The sequence below is a fragment of the Hippoglossus hippoglossus genome, chromosome 21 (genome assembly GCF_009819705.1).
Source record: "Hippoglossus hippoglossus isolate fHipHip1 chromosome 21, fHipHip1.pri, whole genome shotgun sequence".
Taxonomy (NCBI): domain Eukaryota; kingdom Metazoa; phylum Chordata; class Actinopteri; order Pleuronectiformes; family Pleuronectidae; genus Hippoglossus; species Hippoglossus hippoglossus.
This window is the reverse complement of record NC_047171.1, coordinates 7,758,802-7,778,419: the sequence shown is the minus strand read 5'-3', so window position 1 is coordinate 7,778,419 and position 19,618 is coordinate 7,758,802. Positions and strand designations below refer to the sequence as shown.

Below are 19,618 nucleotides of genomic sequence, written 5' to 3'. Positions count from 1 at the left end.
GGGAAGTGCAAATATTTCTGCACGGAACATATTCAGTCCCTTAAGCAAAAAAAACAATGGCCGACAGCAACCTCAACGCCTTCGTCTACTTACAGACTAGTGAGTCTCGTGCTGCCGCCCACTGACCGATATAACATCGCTCTTTTCTAAAACTAATGAAGGCAAATTCACACATGTAGACAGAAATAAACAGTATAAATTAAAAAGGTGTAAATATTGCTAACATGATGTTTGATGGGGTCATCATTATACATAACAGAGGAAAACTTTGCACATCTATTTCGTGAGACAGGCGACAGGTGCGTAGGAGAAGGATAAATTCAGAAGGTGGTGGGGTTTTTGTTTTCTACTTTCCAAACATCATTATTCATAAATAAAATTGGTAGGGTACAAGAAAACGTTGCGTCGTAAAATAAGGGACAATGTAATATAACTTTACGTGTTTTGTCGTCTCATGGATGTAGTCAACCAAGGAAGACACCTCAGAATCCTTGGCCAGAACAACAAAAAATCAATCAAGTCTCAAACATATAAAAATATATACATATTTACAAATGTACTGTTTATGGCACTCTAAATTTTTTTACCCTGGTTGGCTCTTAAAGCCGTATAGTTTACGGATCCCATCCACTGCAAAAGCCAACATGGAGGGTGTGCACGCAGGGCACTGAATGCTGCACCTGAGACAGCCTCTCAACTTCAAATTTGGCATAGGTCTATTCCAGTAATGCATTCTGCATGGTATCCCCACATATCTTAATCTGCTAGAAAAAGACAAAAATCCAACACTATATTATAGTAAATATATGGGAAACATATTGCAAGCAGTCGGTAATTAGTTCCATTTTATACTCACCGACCTAAGACTTTTGTGCGATGTTCAGGCATGCTAACAAAAGCTTGCCGTGACATTCCCAGAGCCGCAATCTTGAGATCCTCATATTTAGTGAACCAATCCACTGCATACAAGGTTTTAAAATTGACTGTTGCTGGCCAGTACCCACTTTCAACTAGATCAGCAATGTCCACTGAAAAAGTCTTTGAGTGTATCGCCCTGAAATTCAAAGACAAAAAGCAATTATTTCAATGCACAAGCAATCTTAAATGACATTACTGCATACATTTTTTCCCCCAAAAAACATTTAGATTCCTTCCAATCAAATTTACTTGCCTTCCTGTGGAAAAAGTTGTTTTCCCAGTTGAACAATCACAGCAGGGAAGCATGCTTGGTCAAAAATCAACCATTCTAGGAAGCAAGGGAAAAATAATTTGATGTACTAAATTCCAGTAACATCAACGTTAGTCAGCGGAGGTATTCTTTCAGTGTGATATTAACTTATATTTCACCCAGCGTACTTTGGGGATTTAATAAAAAAATTATATTTAGTATATTATATAAAATGGTGTTTGTGGTATGTAACTTAAAAGTACCTCTTTAAGGGTAGGAGAATTTCTCTCCCTCATCTTCCTCGATGTATGTGGATGGTGGCAGTGGCTTAAACCCGGCTTCTGTTTCTCTCCAGGTCTCCTTCTCTTTGGGAGAGGCTGCCCTTCCTGTTCCTCATCAAGCAAAACAAACTGTTCGGTCCCAGTTTTTGACGTTGCTGAAACTCCTGTAGCTTCACTTGGATCCTCCTTGATTAAAAAACAGAACATACCAATTGTTACTTAAAATGTATCGCAAGGCCCGAACATCTTGTTTTGAAAACATTATTGTCATATTGCATACTATAAATTAAACCAAATTGATCTGATATTGTGGAGTAATGGTAGACAAATACATCCCTTGTTAATCTAAAGCATTCATAAATCAAAGTTCAAATCATAAACCACCCTTAATTTGAAAGACGAAATCAAACTATCACACTCCAAAAATAGGGAAGCTCTCAAAACTTAGAATGAATGTATAGTAAAGGTCCCACAATGGGCCTTTCACCCTGCACCCTACACTGTATCATGTAGAACTATTTTATGGGCTGATTCGTGGTTTCTGTTAGTTTCCTTATACCATTACATTATCTGTTTATGTTTATATTTATATTGTAGCGTCCCTCAATGATGAGCTAAGCGTCTGGAACTGGTCTCACCAACCATGTATTCACATCCCAGGTAACACAGGCTACAATGGGCCGTAGCCTGAGTACAAACAATAGAATATTAGCAAATGAATAGCATCCATTGTCTGTATCGACAGACTCCACATTCGCTGTGTCAGCACTCAGACTGTAAACCCAGATCGTTACAATATTTAAAAACAAAACAAAATAAACTACTTACCTGACAGAAGGATTATAACATCGTCGTCTTCCAAGCGCTCCATGTTTATGACGTAGCTTTGTGTTAAATGGACCGGAAAGTTAAAAAAAACTTTATTTACGACAGTCACACGACAGGTCCGCTCACGCATGCGCACTCGGGCCCGCCTCGGTATGAATATAGTTGCGGGGACTTCTTAGATCCTTCGAATTAGAGGTGTAATCTATCATCAAATATTAATATCAAATAACGTGAATAACGTTCACGCTCACTGAACGACGCAACGCACGGACGATGATTCAAACAGCACGCTACGACGTGGTTTACGGCATGGCAGCGTTCACAGCAACCACCATAGCAACGATAAAAACGTGACATTACTACGATTTTTCTGGCGAGATCTGAAAAATATTCGCGATAACTAATAAAATATAGATTGTAAGCATGAACTGGCTGAAGATTGTGGAAGCAAAGAGCATATTTCTCGCTAGAAATGGTGTCAGAATGTATTTTAATGCCCAAACTATATTATAAAATGACATTTTTATCTGAAAATACAAGGAATGTCCGCCATGTTTTCGTTTTCGCAGACGGGATCTTGAGAGTCACGTGACGTGGGCACAGGCCAATGCAAAACAATGGGCAGACAAAAACGTAGGTATCTCACAATCTGAGAGGCCAAATTGTGAGAATACTACGTTTTTCCAAGTGGACCAACGTAGGTGGTGTACGTTTTCTGATGAGACTGGGTTGACTGAGCTGGCTCAGTGATTCTTTTACCAAGTGTAATTAAAGGCCCCACGGAAGGAGAAGATTTAACACTGGTGAGTGAGATTTCTCAAGGTTGTTTTTTCTTTTGTGTTGCTCGCTGCTGTTTAGGAGACACTTTACTGCTTTGCTGTTTACCTCCTCTTTGTCTCTATCTGTCTGGTTTCAGGGCATTGTGGAGATTGCTTTTGTTGTGCCACTTGTTGTTGTTGCTTTGCTATCATTTGTCTAACTTATCCAACTGTTGAACAGTGCTGAACAAGAGAATACGTGTTTAGTCACGCAACACCGGCTGGGTTTAATTTGTGTTTTCTTATTTCCATTACATTGTAGAGTAGTATGCTCAGCCTTTTTTTGCCAATTCTGCTCTTTTCCTAAAAAAAGGATGTAACTGGAATAGTAAATAAAGCCGGGCCCCACTGTGGCCCCCACGGGTACCGCAGTCCCCTGTAGGTGTGAGCACTGCGAGTGAGTGCGACAGGAACGAAGGAGCTGTGGGCGACTGGTTCCTCCTGAGGGCCTGACAGATGCTAATGCTGACAGATCGAGAGAGTGATTATTCAGAGCTTAGGAGATGAACTAGTGCTTGTGTTAGCTGGCTCCCCTGGCAGCAGAATCACTCCCAATCACACCTCCATAAATCACGCGCACATATCCAGGCCCAGTTTGAAAACAGCACCATTGAAAAAAAAAAAAAAAACAGCAAGAAACAGCGGCTGCATGAAAGAGTGCCATCAGTGACCACAGGGGCAGTGCACTCGGCTGAGAGAGCAGGAAGGACATGTGCGGCGTCAGCATTGCAAGGCTTTCAGCTTTACTGTTCACATCTTATTTTTGTGAGGAGGCTTTCATGTCTATTTTAGGGTGTGTAACCCATATAAGACGCGTTTGGTCTTTTCAGCTTTGATTGAATTGAGGAAGTCTCTTTGAGCGCAGCACCACACGGTAATGTCGGAAGTGGGGGTGTGACTGCACTTTTGGAAATTAAATTTGACTGTCTATCCACCGTCTAATTTGTCTAATTAATATGTTATTTTCGTGGATGCTCTCGCGGCTTCGTGATGCGAGGGGTGTTTGAGATCCGCCTCTCTCCTCCTAACAGACACCGCGTCTCTCCTGTTTACGGCGTGTCGAGTATCCTCTGATGTCTTCAGCAGATAGCCGGGCGGTTCACTTCAGGCCGGGAGTTCAAATTGAAGTGCAGACCTCGTAGCTCGGTTTAATACAACATGCATCAGCCTAAATCAGAAGTACAGAATAATGAATGAGTGTCTGCAGGGTAGCTGTTGACCCGTGCTGCAGTGAGAATGTCAACAGTTTTTGCTGTTGAACACACACATTCTCTGGTGATGCTGCACCTTGATCACAGTGTTTCATGCCCACGCACCACTGCCCCATTTTTGGCATGAGCCTATATTCCCTATTTTTTGCCTCATTTTTAATTCAGCTACTTTCAAGGTAGCTTTAAATCCAGCCTTCATTTATAGACAGCCTTTTGTTGAGAAATTGTTTGGCTTCAAATGTCTATGATTTGACCAAGTTAATACATTCACTTCCTTATTGTATGTAGTTGTCCTTCATGTTAATACGGGCAACACTGACATATTACACACTCTACAATTCACCTGTAGGATGCATTTAAATTCCCTGTCCCAATTCCTGCCCCTGGCCCTACCCCTACTTTAGGTATGAAGTGCCCTTCGCTGGTAGTGTCCCCCTTCAAACGGAGCCACAAGTCAAAATACGTGTCAAATACAAATTAAAGATGGTTTCTGTCCTTTTCGTTCGCTCTCATCACACTGTTTGTGTGTTTTCTAGACGGTTTGGTTTTGATTACTTGGTGAAAAGTCACAGATGAGAGACTGAGTCACCGTTGGCTGAGCGCATGTATCTGCGAGACGTTTCTACCATGGCTCCATACTCCGCTCGCCACTGCATAGGCTCTGCCTCCAAATGTGCAAGATGGCAGCGTTCATATCGGGGCTGTTTTAGCTTAATTTCTGAATAGTGGGAGGAAGTGGAGATGCAACACATTTATATTCAGTCTGTGACTATGACTGAGTCAACAAACCTCCACGAGTCAACAATGAAAAACTGAACATTAATAAGTACGGTAGCTGCGTTTTTTACTGCTCTTCAACTGGCATCCTATTAAATTGCATTTCTGTTTCCTCTCTCTCTGTAGCCACGAGGTAGAAAATATGAAGAATGCGAGATTGTAATTTGAACTGGACAGTACAGGAGTAAATACAGCACCAGACATATTTGAATTTCAGTGGCTTTTTCTCCCTCAGTTGGATTTCTCTGTAATGAAATTCCGCTGAGCTAATTACACAGACTTTGGGTGCTTTAATTAACGTATTAGAATTTCTGATGAAACCAGAGCAGAAAACTCAAAGCCAAACAACATTCCCCTGCTGAATAAACTGAGACTACCTTCCTGTTGTTTTCTGTTTAACTCTTAATGTTTTAAAGTTTGACTGATGTCTGTGCTGAAGCCGCTCTGCTCCGCTCTGCTCCGCTCTCTCTCTCTCTCGCTGTCTTCTGCAGAGCGGCTGCTGCTTTGTGCACAACTATTTGAAGCTTTCGGATTTTTCAGGATTTTAAACTTCTTTTCTCTGAGCTTTTCAGACTCTCGTGTGTGTGTGTGTGTGTGTGTGTGTGTGTGTGTGTGTGTGTGTGTGTGTGTGTGTGTGTGTGTGTGTGTGTGTGTGTGTGTGTGTGTGTGTGTGTGTGTGTGTGTGTGTGTGTGTGTGTGTGTGTGTGTGTGTGTATTTTGTTTTGTACTTTGTTATTCATGTAAAGTTGGTCAGTAGCAGTCTCCTGCTGGATGCCTCAGTGTTACCTCAGTCGGCTGCAGGATCAAACCCACCATAGCTTGGGAGGGAGGATGGTGGCCGTACAGAACCACAGTGGGCTGCACCACCTACTTCACTAGGCTGAACACCACAAACAGCAACATTTCTTTTAGGGCTGCATAATATATTTAATATTTACCGTCATTGCGATATGAAAACGTGCTATATACGTATTGCAAAAGACTGATTGAACTGCGAAAGATGGTGTTCTATGTGCCATGCATTCACGCTCTGCATGTAATATATTAAAGATATTCAGATTATTGACTGGCCTGCCCAGGGTTGTTCCTGCAGGTTGACAAAAATACTACTACTAATACTACTACTACTACGACTAATAATAATTTTATAAATAAACTTAATCCATATAGCACTATTCAGCCATAAATCACAACACAGAGTGCTTTACATATATCACACACTCTGTTGACTGTGAGATTATTCATTAATTTGCACATCAACAACCCAAGTGTGTCTCGTACTGTGTCAGACAAAGACGGGCATGTTCTTGATATCGCTCCTCTGTGTTAATCCCCGTGGTCCAACCTCATTGATAAACTGATTGATCTTTTTTTCCAATATAAATATCTGTAGATGAAATTAATAATATATGTAAAATCCTTACCTTTGAGCTTAGTCATCAGAATCCCATTTTAAGTTTGCGGCATCGTACCTGCATTGAGAACAAAGTACGTGCACGAGACAAAAAGATCACGTTAATGAATGATAATGACGTTAGTTACACTGGAAGTCCCCATTAGCGCTGCAAAGCCAAGACGAATAAACCCAATGATATGCTCCGATGAACTATGAAACAATTCAGCAGTTTGAAATATGCGCCCTTAAGCAGAAAGCTGCTTCAAAGTGTCATTGTCGTGTCTGCGATCGGCCGGGGAGCAAAGTGTTAACGACTGACTTCTCTGCCACGAGAAGACATAAAACACTTTCGGCGAGCTGCCATTCTAAAGCAATTTGGGAAGCAGTAGAATCTCATTATTACGTCAATTTAATTCCAATTAGAAGAAATGAATCAAATTATCCTTTTCATAGCATGTGGCAAAGTAACTGGATGATAAGCAAATGTGACTGACGTAGATAACCTCATCATGTCAGCAAAATTATTTAGCTTTTTTACTTATTTTAACAATTTGGGGAAGAAAAAAAAGGTAAACCACTAAATTAATAGACCGTATACATGTTTTTGGGTTCTTTCAACCACAAATTATTTTGGCATTTTTTTTATAATTGCCTTTTTTAAAAATTCATATTTATCTACATATTCTGCAGGTATTAACACAGCGTGGATCTCTGTAACACGGCATATTCTCCTATTGACTTGAGACAATATCAAATCAAGAAACCAGACCTGGAGTCTGATGCGAGTGTTAAGCAAAGGGAGCATTATTATTCAACAGGCGCTTCATGCTTAATCAGTGAGAGAAACCCACTTCATAAAAGAATCACAGCAATCAAAGAGGTAGTGCAGCGGGATGTCGCCTGTGCATGACAACCAGTTATCTGTGAAGTTTTACTTTATACTTACTCCTGAGGCCCGAGACCTGAGCATCTTGGAAACAGAATTTGGGATAAGAGGCAGTTTATTCATGTTGTCAGTGTTGGGATTGAAGGATTCACGTATTACCTTTGCCAAGGAGCTCATTTTTTTCATGTGCGTTTGTCTGTTAGTTCGGATGCAACGACTACTCAACGGATATAGACATAATTTGGAGGAAGGATCAAACTGTTTTTTTCTCTTTCTTTTAACATGGCAAAATTATTTCCCAGATAATAATGTATGGATCTTTAGGGAGCTGATATCTATGATGTGGATGGTGTTTAGCTTTTAAAAAGATTCATCCTCAACTCAAATATCTAAAGTTAAAACCAAAATGTAGCTTTTATTTTTTTTTAAAGCACCAAATCTGTGAAAACTTTGCCGTTCCCGTCTTCCCAGAAAAAAGAGGCTGTGGTCAGCTTGAATTTGTGGAAGTGGCACATTTCAAGCTACATTTTGAAGCAGGTTTTCACAGCAGGGGAAAAGAAGGTATCAGCACTTTTGTTGCCTCTCTGACCACAGACTACTTTTACTTTCCGCTGTCGGTGGAAAGTGGGAAATTACTGATGGCTGCTCTGCTTTTGTCAGGCAATGTTTGATGATCCCAAGTGCGATTCTGTGTAATGCTGCAGAAACAACGTCCTCCCTCAGGTTTAATGGTGAATACCTCGAATTGAAGTTTGCTCTCTCTTTCATAACTTAACTGTTCGGGAATTTGTATTGAAGTGAGTGTTTTCATGGGGAAAAATAATTTTGCACATTTTTGAGTTAAAGCTGAACTTGGCTGCTTAGTTTTACTTCTGTTAAACTGAGCGTGGTCTCGAGCTTCAAATGTTAACGTGACTGAACATAATGGTTATATAGTTTGACTTCGTTATATCTCTATCTGTAATATAAAATGTTACTGGAGCAGAAATGAGTTATATTTTACAACACTGAACAATTTATTTATGAGAAAATGTGTTTTCTTTTATCGAAGCAGCTGTTGAGACCATGAGTTCAGTCTGTTAACTTGACAGAGATGTGTCCCAGTGTGATATGAACAGAAATACATTTTTTAGTTGATCTTTTTGAGCTTTGATGTTGTTACTAGCTCCTAAAACCATCAACATGCTGTTTGGCTTTTTGCCCTGCACACTGTAAGTTACTCGATTAAGGGCGGCCTGAAGTTATTATTAAAAGTTTCTTCTCCTGAACAGAAATTTCCTACTGAAATTATGTGGAAGACGGATTGTTTTCTTAAATCATTACACGCACCCAGGGGCGGGTCCAGGGGGGTGGGGCACTGGCCTTCGCTGAAATTTGATCGGCCCCTGAAGTGTGTCCCTGTCCTGTCAATAATCTGACCAATAATAGTCACATTTACCAAAAATACTTACAATAATATGACGATTTGTTAAGAATTCTTATTCTCTAAGCTTTTCTTGCTTGGACTAGGAGGAGATTAAAAATTAAATATATACTTGATGATGTGTGGAGCTATAGAGCTAACAGTAAACAAGGATTTAACCTAAATGTGCACCTTACTGAATCATGGATGTTGGTCGTATAATTAGCCCCTCTGTGTAAATAGTGGCCCCTCCATGGCCCCTGATTTATAATCATCCTGGATCCGCCTCCTGCACATTAAGATAACTCGTATACACATTCTCTGTTGGCAAGAAGTCGTGTCTTTGGTTTGTTCAGGTTATTTTTTATGAAAATCTGTGTTTTGTTTAAAACATTTATAAAAACCTTGCATGTCACATCTCTGCATCTCTGAGAGACAACTATCAAGATTAAATTAAGATGGATTTTAAATAATTTAATATCAGACCCATGTGCTGGTGTACATAGCCTGAGATATCAATCAGCTTGAGATCAAGAAGTGAATTCAGTCTTCTGTGACCACGAAAAATAACCTTGTATTTTGTCTGCCAGTGGTTTTATTACTTTGTGCTTCTTCGTTCCTTTTCTCCACAGTTCATGAATAAAGCAATCATGAAGGTTAAATGAATGGCCTTGAATTGTGGTTGATTGCAAGCTGCTAGAAAGCTGCAATTTAAATGATCTTTTTTTTCCTCCTTATTAAAACTCCTGTTCTTAATGAAAATGCCCTCTCCCTGTGTCTTTTCCTGTTTGCAGGTCAGTGGGGTCAGTGTATCGGGGAGGAGTGTGGCTCTGGTGGGATTCAGACGAGGACAATATGGTGCGTCCACACGGAGGGCTGGACGACCCACCACTCCCACTGTCAGCACACAGTCAAGCCAGAGAGCCAGCGGCAGTGCTTCAAGGTCTGCGACTGGCACCAGGACCTCTTTGAGTGGGAGCTGTCAGACTGGGGGAGCTGTCTCCTCGTCCCTTTCTTTTCCAATGAGCTCAAGCTGAGGACAGCCGAATGCGTTACAGCACAGCACGGCATCCAGAGACGCCAGGTCCACTGTGTACGCACTTCAAACCGCACCACGGTCACCTTGAGGATATGTGAGTTCTTTTCCCAGAAGCCACCTGTGGAGCAGGCTTGCCTGGTCCCCTGCCCCCAGGACTGTGTGGTGTCAGACTTCACCTCCTGGTCGGGTTGCAGCAGAACGTGCGGTGCTGGCCTGCAGCATCGGACTCGACACGTCCTGGCCACACCCATGTATGGAGGGGCACACTGCCCCAACCTGACTGAGACCAGGACTTGCATTCGCTCTGTCAATTGCCCCGCTGGGGAGGGCGAGTACCAGTACACACTTAGAGTAGGGGCCTGGAGCGAGTGCAGGCTACCCCATCACAAGGACGCCCTGTTAAGTGGAAGGACCACAGTGGATTTCAGCACCAGCTCCAATGAGAACAACACAGTCACGCTGCACACACTGACCTCTCACCACCCCTCACATCACCACCACAACCACCACCACCACCATCACCACACTCATTCACTCAACAAATACCACATGTCTTGGGAACTGGAGGTGGGATACCGGACACGACAAGTGCGCTGTACACGCAGTGACGGCAAGAATGCTATGCTGAGGTAAACCATTCACCGTTTCCCACAGAGTTCATTCAATCTCTGGCTGTAACAGGCTGCACATGCACCAAGGTCACTTTCACACGCAACAGATTACAAATGAAGGGTAAACAGACTAAAGAGTGAAAGATAAGTTCTCGTGTGAGAGAGAGAACTGCATCGCATGCTGCAGCTGGATGGACGGTAAAAACATTATGCACCATAGCGCGAGCATGCAATAGTGCCACAGCATGAGATCTCCTTTGTTATCATGGGAAGTGTAAAAAGTTTTTCGGTTCATTATAAAACTGCGGCAGGACCAATTGGAATATGTCGGGCCTCCGCAGTCAGGATAATTAATGGGAATGACCATTCACAAGAACAGCAAGGAGCTACAACCTTTCATAGAGTAAGAATAAATAAAAGTGGACCTGAAATAAATACATTGGAAACAAACACACAATGGGAAAAAAAGGGCATTTCTAAAGGTCTAAGATAAGTCCAAGATTATAATGAAATCATGGTGGCTGTGTGAGATGAGCTGGATTGCAGTCGGTCTGGGGAACAGAGCTGTGCAGATAACTGGATTCATCTTACATTAATCTCTTTATCCACGGATGGAGCAGAGGGTGAGCATGGAGAAGGATCTGCGGTTGAACGGGGGCGTCTGTGAGGTGAACTCCTCCCAATGGAGTCGGTTGTTTTTGTGGTTTGCGCGCTCTCCGTGGTATTTTTTAATAAGAGGGACATGATCAATGGTCAAGCCGCCCCTCGTGATCTCAGTGGGACTCTCTCTTTGTGCGGAGGTGTTTTCGGTGAACTGAAATCAGTTCTTTTTTTTTTTTCTATGTTGGTTATTTATTCAATTATAACTAAATGATGTGAGAGCTGGTGTTTCACTCGCACACAGGCACGGTGGTGGCCACTATTGTGTTATATGTCAAGTGCTGCTCCCCTGCCCTCCCCTGTTTTAGCTAACCCTGGTATTTGAATTTGATAAGAATGGATTTTTTGTGGACACAGACACTCACACACACACAAAGTAATAAACAACACCCCATCTTGTGCTTTCTCTTCAAGCAGAGAGAAAATCATTGCATGTATATTATATTGACTAAATGCCACTGTACCATCTGTTTGGTGTAAAGTGACACTATTAGCTGACTGTTACGATCAATCAGCGGCTGCCATTCACGGGAGCCATTGTATCAATAATATGCTTGTGGAGTAATGCATTTTTTTTTTTATTGTTTGACATTTCTTCTATATTTCTAGTCACGGACAGAAAGATGAAAGCATTTGGCAGCTTTTGGGATTGAAACGCATGTATGGTGTTGCATGATTTAAGGATCATGCCAGTTTTCACGTGATGAGCTGTGGTCGTCCCACGCTGGGCCGGTTTGCAGTGAAGCAGCTTAAAATGTGCGTATCTTGTTATGGGTTTGGATATTCTGCCTGTTATTATCCTCTTCCAGGCAGGTTCACTGGCTTTATGGCTTCAGTGTGAAGGGACCATTCATCTTACAGTGTTTGATAAGCACAGTTTGAACCGAGGAGGATTGGATTTTTGTTTTTTTAATATAGATTCCCCACCTGAATTCTGCCTAATTCTGCTTTTCTAATTACAGCCTAATTACAAAGTAAATCTCTAAAATGAGCGCCGTACTCACATCTTAATAACCCAACCAATTACACTATCCAAATTAAACAGTTAAACTAATTACATGACTGATGCACTTGATTTATTATATTTTTCAAGTGAGGACATCGGCTCCGTGTAGCGTTTGTGTAAAAAGGTTGACTATGTCGCGAGACCTTTACTATTAGGATGGATAATGGCTTCAAATATTGTCATGCAGGAGTGGAAGCGGCAAAGGTCACTTGTTCGTCAGGGGATCCAGATTTCCATTAGAAGCTTCTCCCAGCAGATGCTATTTCTTACAGCTGATTTAGCTCATTTTTTTTACTTTATCTACTGTAATGTAACCACCACAGCCACACTTCACACCCCAGGTCGGAATATACTTGCTGTTAACTGCATCCTGTGTCCGTTTAGTGATTAGAACGTGCAGGTTTTCACATTAACGTGACGCATACGCAAGATGAAATACCCACATAATAGGTGAAGGCAGGAGTGAGTGTTTGACAGGATCAGTGGGCTCGGCATCAGCATCAGAAATGTCGGAGAGTTTTGAAATCAACAGCTGTCTTGATGTAAATATTTGCCAAATTATGAACCTTCTCGAGTGTCGAGAAAGAATCAAAAATTATAGAGCAGAGCACTCCACAATCAGTCTGAGTTTTGTGGCCTTGCCTGGAATCCTTCAGTAACGGGAGTAGTACCAAGTCAAGTCTGTAAACAAAGATGCAGCAGGTTGCGTGCGCATGGTCAAACAGCAGGGATTCCACAGGCCTACCAGCTCCTTATGATCTCTATTCTCCAATCATCAAGGGGTAAAAAAAAAAAGTTGTGAAATAAAATCAATCCGTCAAGGCGTCACTATTGTTGTACTTTGTCGTTTTCTTCTCTGGCTCCAGTCTCTGTACCAAGGACAGCTCCCCTCTGACCTTCCAGGCGTGTGTGATGCCCAAAGACTGTCACATATCTGATTGGTCATTGTGGAGGCCGTGCTCCAAAACCTGCCGCTCCGCCGACCTGTCTCCCGGCTACCGCCTCCGGTTACGGATCATGACACAGATCCCGATCGGCGGGGGGAGACGGTGTCCTGCCCTTGAGGAGAAAGAAGCCTGCAACATCATGGGAGATTTACTTCCGAACTGCCCCAGGTACCCTTCTAAATGTTTCTAAAGTTTATTCGGAAGCCATCAATCCTCCATTTACCTTTGATCTACTGATGCAGATGTTTACGCAGAAAAATGTCAAACTCCTAAATCCAAATAATGATTTGTAATTTTCTCCTGAGCTTTTTCACCTGACTAATTACGAGAGGAGGCCTAGAGGCGGCAAATATTCATGATTCCACTATTGACTGACTTTTTGCATATTTTTTGGGGCTTTACCTCAATTATCTTGTGACACCTACTGTAACTGTTCAAAGTTCCTGACCCAGTGGACATGACGCGGATGACAAGCAGTGTTTGACGGAACCTCATTGTTTTCAGGGTCGACTGAGTCGCGATAGGCTTTAGCTAATATTAAACAAAAGTAGTCAATAGAGAATAATTTTCCCTGCTGGTAGATTTTGTTTAATTTTCTAAATCTACACCGAGCGCCTGAGAGCAGAGGATTTACATGATTGGAGGAAAACTCATTACGGAAATTAAGCATTTGATAGATTACTACAGGCTGTTGTTCTGGTAAACTCTTGCATTATTATTGCTTTCTGCACCGCTGGATTTTTCATTGCTGGGACCAAACATTTATTTTAGAAGTTTGGAAATGAAAATAATCATGCCCTTCTCCTTCTGACGTACTGAGAGAGAGGCTCTTTGCTCGCACCAATTTGTCTTTTCCTTTGTGTGACTCTATTTTAAAACCACTGGCACTGCTGTGTTTATACTGATATGTTATCCTGTTTGAGTGCATTCATTTATCAATTTGGTTTTGAATGGATGGCAGCTTTTTTATACCAAAATATACAAACACCATTTATCTGTTCCCTTGTTCTCACTGCAAATGGACATGGAAATTGAACACACGTGTTAATTTCCTACATCACTTAGGTACATGTGGAGGAGCACCGACTGGGGCGACTGTCGCGTCCTCCCCTTGCTGAGCCAGCAGGCCCGGCGGCTGGTTAACACCAGTGTTCTGTGTGGAGAGGGGATCCAGACCAGGAAGACCTACTGCGTTCAAGTCCCTGATGACTCAGCACCACATCACAGGAAAGAGGGTAAGGGGGAAAAAAACAAACTTCTTAATCACAGTTAATCCGGGGCTTGCTGGAAGCTCACGGTGACTCAAGAGATACACCACAAATAAATTCCTAATTAATTCGGTGCTGTGTCTGGATATGAGCCGTGAGCATACATTATTAAGGTTAAAGTTAGCAGCAGAGCATGTTGGATACTTTGATTAATGAGGGCAACAAAAGGCAAAGAACAGCCTGTGTTGCTGAAAAATAATCTTTATTGTAGGGGAGACAATACGGATCATTTTTCTTATTCAAATTGTGTTTTCTTGATTTTCATTTCAAGGACTTGTGACCTCCTGGATTTTTGATGTTATTTGCAGGTGTAGAATTTTAAAATATACATGTATTATATTTCAAAAGCCACAGAGCAGCATTAGAAGCGTTTTTTGGCATATGCCTATAGTGCTTCTCTCTAACCACCTGCATCTGTAGTTTGTAGTTTATGTAAAATGTTCATGTTCGAGATGAAGAGTAGCCTTTATTCCTGAAATACACAAGTTTGCCTTTGCAGTTTCCCCCAGTGAAGTGTTCAAACGAACACGAATAAAAACCTACAGCCATGCTCGCTGCCTTGTGATGCAACAAAGTTCCCACTTTAAACTAATAGAGTCGGACACAGAAGCCCAAATGATTCCAGATGAACAGCAGCTTCTCCGCCCATGATGTGTGTAGAGGAGTGGTGGATGTCTTTGTCCTGCTCAGGGAGAAAAGTGGTGTATTAAGAAAAATACTGCTGATGAAAAATGAACACTCAGTATTCTTAAATTTACTTTATAACAGATCTAAGACCAAAATTAGAGCTTTTTTTCCCAGACGTAACTCTACAGATAGAGCAGGCTGTCCACCAATCACAGGGTTGGTGTTATGATTCCATTGGCTTTAGGGAATAGAAGACGCTCGGCAAGTACTTTTACTTCTAATAACTAATTTAAAGCAAGTTACTTATCCTCAAGTACAAAAATGTATGTGTCACTTGTGCCCGGCAACATATCAGTTACGTCTACTTTTACTTGGGTACATTTTGTTCCACTTTATTTCTACTTCATGGGCGACTGTGGCTCAGGAGGTAGAGTGGGTGGATCCCAGTCTCCCCTGTTCCTCGTGCTGAAGTGTCCTTGGGCAAGATGCTGAACCCCAAGTTGCCCCTGACGGTTGTTAGTGTGTGAGAGATGTGTGATAAAGAAAGTGCAGCACATACTGTAGATGCACCTGAATGTGTGAGTGGTAAAAGCGTGTGTGAGTGGTCATCAAGACCAGAGAAGTACAATATAAATACTGCACTATTTATCATTTACTTTTTTAATTTCACTAAAGTGAAAATGTTTGACTACTTCCTCCACCACTGCCACATTATATCCAGACTGCTGCATATATAAAAAAAGGAACAGACAGCTGCCTTGGCTTTGTTTTATACAGGTAATAAAAACTCCACAAGATACAGTGGCTGATATAATTCTCTAACTCTGCCCTCGTAGTCACACATGGATGATCTCAAAATGCCCCCAACTACAGACGTTATTACAGCCGACGTTTAAATAAGTATTTTCCTCAGCGTTTTCAGTCTCACCTCCTCCCATTAAAGTTAGTGTGGAAATCTAACCGGCTAAATCACTTTAATGTGGGGGTGGACGCGGTAACATCCAGGATTGCATTATATTCTGCAAGCATCTGTGTAATTGTGTCTAGCCAGGATTGTAAAAGGAAATGGGTACTCTCCAAAAACAAGTAAAAATAGTTTTATGAGGTTGAGAAATACGGCCACTGGTGCTCAGGTGAACTGGCAGCGGGAGGGAATTGATTGAACACTCACTCACACACACACACACACACACACACACACACACACACACACACACACACACACACACACACACACACACACACAGACTCACACAGAGAAACAAACAGGTGACAAACAAGAAACACGAGGGACAGAAAAGCAGCAGAAACATGAGGAATGAGGGAGAGACGCAGCCGTAACCATGAGACATGCAGATTTAACACGCTGCCATTAAAATGCCTAACAGCTACAAAATGAAATTCAGTGGATGTGGAGGATTCATTTCAGGAAGGTATAAAGCTGCTGAAGTTAGTGAAAAGGGGACAGAGCCTCATCTGGTGTTGTGGTGTTTGTCTTTACTGCCGCACTAACAGCCAGACTAACATTTGGCTGAGGGATGTTAGTCGTGTGGCCAGACTGCTGCTGCTGCTGCTGCTGCTGCTGCTGCTGCTGCTGCTGCTTCTCTTTCACCGAATCCCTCCGCAGACATGAGGGGATCTCAGGTGCTGAGGTACAGGCGGGCGACACAGCAGCGGAAGTTCAGTAACCTTTGACCTGAGAGCTGTGAAAACTCGCAGGTTCAGCTGTGACTTTAATGCGAAGTGTTTTGGTGCCACTTACTGATCTATCACAGGTCAGAACTCAAACAGTTTTTTGCAATAGGTTGAAATATCTACCGATGCTTGTGTTTAGAGTGCGTTCTAGGACTTTTGAAAACAGTGGGGGAAATTTTTGGATTTCAAATTTAATCAAAATGTATATTTCAGTAGTGATATCAGGATTAATTGTATTGTTTCACTTAAAACTTCTTAAAACAAACTAGGATGTCACTCAGCAGAGCTCATACCTCCGCCGAGGCCCAACAGTCCCCTTAAATTAAAGATATGCCCCATTTTTTTACATAGATCCATGAGTTATTCTGTGGGAGAACTGTGGAGATGTTGAAAAAAAGATTTTTCTCGCAACGTAAGTAGATCAATTTCCTGGTCGGCTCCCTGATCTGTATCTACGTCAAGATTTAGTGGGTTCTTCCCTGTCACACACCACATCCTTGTGTGTTGTGTAATCTTGCATACAAACAAATTTACTAACAGGACAGGGGTGAAAACATAACCTCTTGTTGGATCTGATTTATTGATATTCAGGCCTCTTTTCTGATCCTAGTGTACATGTGCACATACATATACAGCAACACACATACACACATATATGACTACTGCTGTTTTGATGTATAACTTATCTCTCTTTGCATACAAACGAACACATTGATTAAAATTCATTTGTCGCTCGAATTGATTTCAATTTTGCCTTTTAATAAAATTTACCTCGGGGGCTTCACTAGAACCAAATCAGCTGAGCTGGTTGTGATCCCTCTGTTATATGAGAACATGTCAGTTAATGGTTTGTTTGAAGCTGTTAACAACGCATTGAGTAATTCATTCTGCTGCCGTGTTTTCATTGTTCCGCACTTGGCAACCCGCCCGTGTTTAATCGGATGCAATACATATGAACAAAGGAAATGAGCTGTAGTCCTGATTAGCTTTTTACAGTGTGAACGTTTGACCTAAACTCTCTCTCTCTCTCTCTCTCTCTCTCTGCCACAAACTCTAAAATTGAGTTTCCTACGTCTGAGTTTGTGCCGCGCTTTCCTTTGTGTGCGCCCGAACAATGGCTCTGTTCACTCAGCACGCCACACCATCTTCTAAAGATACAACTACTACTTCCTGTAGTGGAATGTTTTTTTCTTTAAAAGAATAACACGTAAGATTAAAGGAGAAAAACTCTAATCCAGGTTGAATCACAAATGTTTCTGTTCACTCTGTGTGGGGGAGTACATCCACATATATATATACTATATATATATATATATATATACGCTAACAACTTTAAAGAGTTTCTTTCCTAAGCTGTGTTACCAACCTCCAGAATCCAAGGTTTTACGTGCCGCAATAAAGTTAATTGCTTCTGGCACATATATCATCATAGATATAGATAGAAAACAAATGTGCCAGAGTTGCTACAGCAACCAGTGTCACTGATAGAGTGTCACCACACGGCTTTGCTCAGAAGTGATACTCCTCAAAAGTTCCAATGGAATTAAATAAAAGTTATTAGCTTATAAACTGCCTCACATCGCGTGTTTCATTTATCCTTTTTAATGGGCACAGAGGGTTGTTTTAATGGCTTTCGTCTGTAAGATCCTCTTTTCCAAATAACACATTTCCCCACCTGATCAAAATAAACATTTAGCAAATAATCACATTGTAATTTAGTCTCCATCCAGATTTCTTGCTCCAGTGTGTACCTGATGAGCGGACATGTGTAGAATATGAATGGCGGCGGCTCTTTGAACCGGTGGATGTGAGGGACGGAGATCAATACGTCAGCTGTAATGTTGACCCAAGCGGCTTTAGCTTATATAAACAGATGTGGCGACGTATGTGTGTGTGTGCAATATGGAGAGCTGCACCTACTGGGGTCTGGTAATGTGGAAAACTATTTGCTCCTGTTTGATGTCTACTGGAGGTAACGCAATTGATCAAAACACAAAATCACAATCCGGGGGAACAAAGCGGGAACATCTGTACCGAGCACTTTATCTGCGCGTTTAAGCAAGCATCTCATTTTAACAAAAGGAGATCAAACACCATGCAAATTGCTTTTGGTGAGAAGACAAAATGCACAATGGACATTTGGGGAATTTCTCTTCGGGCTCTCATTTAAATGGAAATTTGCGTTTCAATGATGTGCGGAGGTGCATCAAAATGGAATATTAGATTGAATAAATCCCCTGTGTTGTCGCTGGGCAAAAAGATACCCTCTTATTCCGTGTGAGAGACTGATGTCAGAGCCCATTACAGGTGGCAGAGCTTTCTGTGATCTACAAATGATGCCAGCCATGCTTAGCCGTGAATTGGTTATACCGTGACTTGCCTTCACTATCTCCCTTTTCAGCTCCTGTTTACTCCTTTAGCTCGCCGCTGCCCTCCATTTAATATTCTCCGGAGCCAGGCATGAGATGAGAAGAGCAATTTTCCCCCTGTTCCCTCTGTTTTCGCCTTTATTTTTCACTCCACGTAAAACAACTTTGCTAAATCTGCCCTGCTTTTCACCACGGTGTGCAGCATTCGAAGCTGTAGCCTTTAGTAAGGTATATAGGCGACTGTAAATAACATCCATTTTTTCAAGTCCAATGACAGTGATGCTTCTTCATCCTCTTCTCTCTCTTCACTACATCTAGAGTGCAAACACACACACACACACACACACACACACACACACACACACACACACACACACACACACGTGCTTTACAAAATACATTGGAATAAAAAGACAAAATAAGAAACAGAAATAGAGAAATTTTACCTGAAAGATAAAGATATATATTCACCTAAAAATTTAATAATTTACATTTTGGGAAATTGCTTTTTTTTCCCTATACGGGAAACATGTCCTCACAACAGGGCTTAGGTCTCCACGACAATAGTAATGCCAAGGACAAACACACACACACACACACACACACACACACACACACACACACACACA

The 19,618-nt window shown here is 41.7% G+C and overlaps 1 protein-coding gene across 3 annotated transcripts in view; it reads left to right on the top strand.

The window, feature by feature from the left end:
* thsd7ba (thrombospondin, type I, domain containing 7Ba) overlaps positions 1 to 19,618 on the top strand; it is a 196,417-nt gene that overhangs the window by 78,301 nt on the left and 98,498 nt on the right. For all 3 annotated transcript variants that reach the window (XR_004612496.1, XM_034574128.1, XM_034574127.1), the window contains exons 5-7: positions 9,562 to 10,435; positions 12,950 to 13,198; positions 14,096 to 14,265. Coding sequence is in view for 2 of the 3 variants with exons in the window: in XM_034574128.1 (XP_034430019.1) it covers positions 9,562 to 10,435; positions 12,950 to 13,198; positions 14,096 to 14,265 (1,293 nt within the window). In the remaining variant the exon portion in view is untranslated. The remainder of the gene's footprint in view (positions 1 to 9,561; positions 10,436 to 12,949; positions 13,199 to 14,095; positions 14,266 to 19,618) is intronic.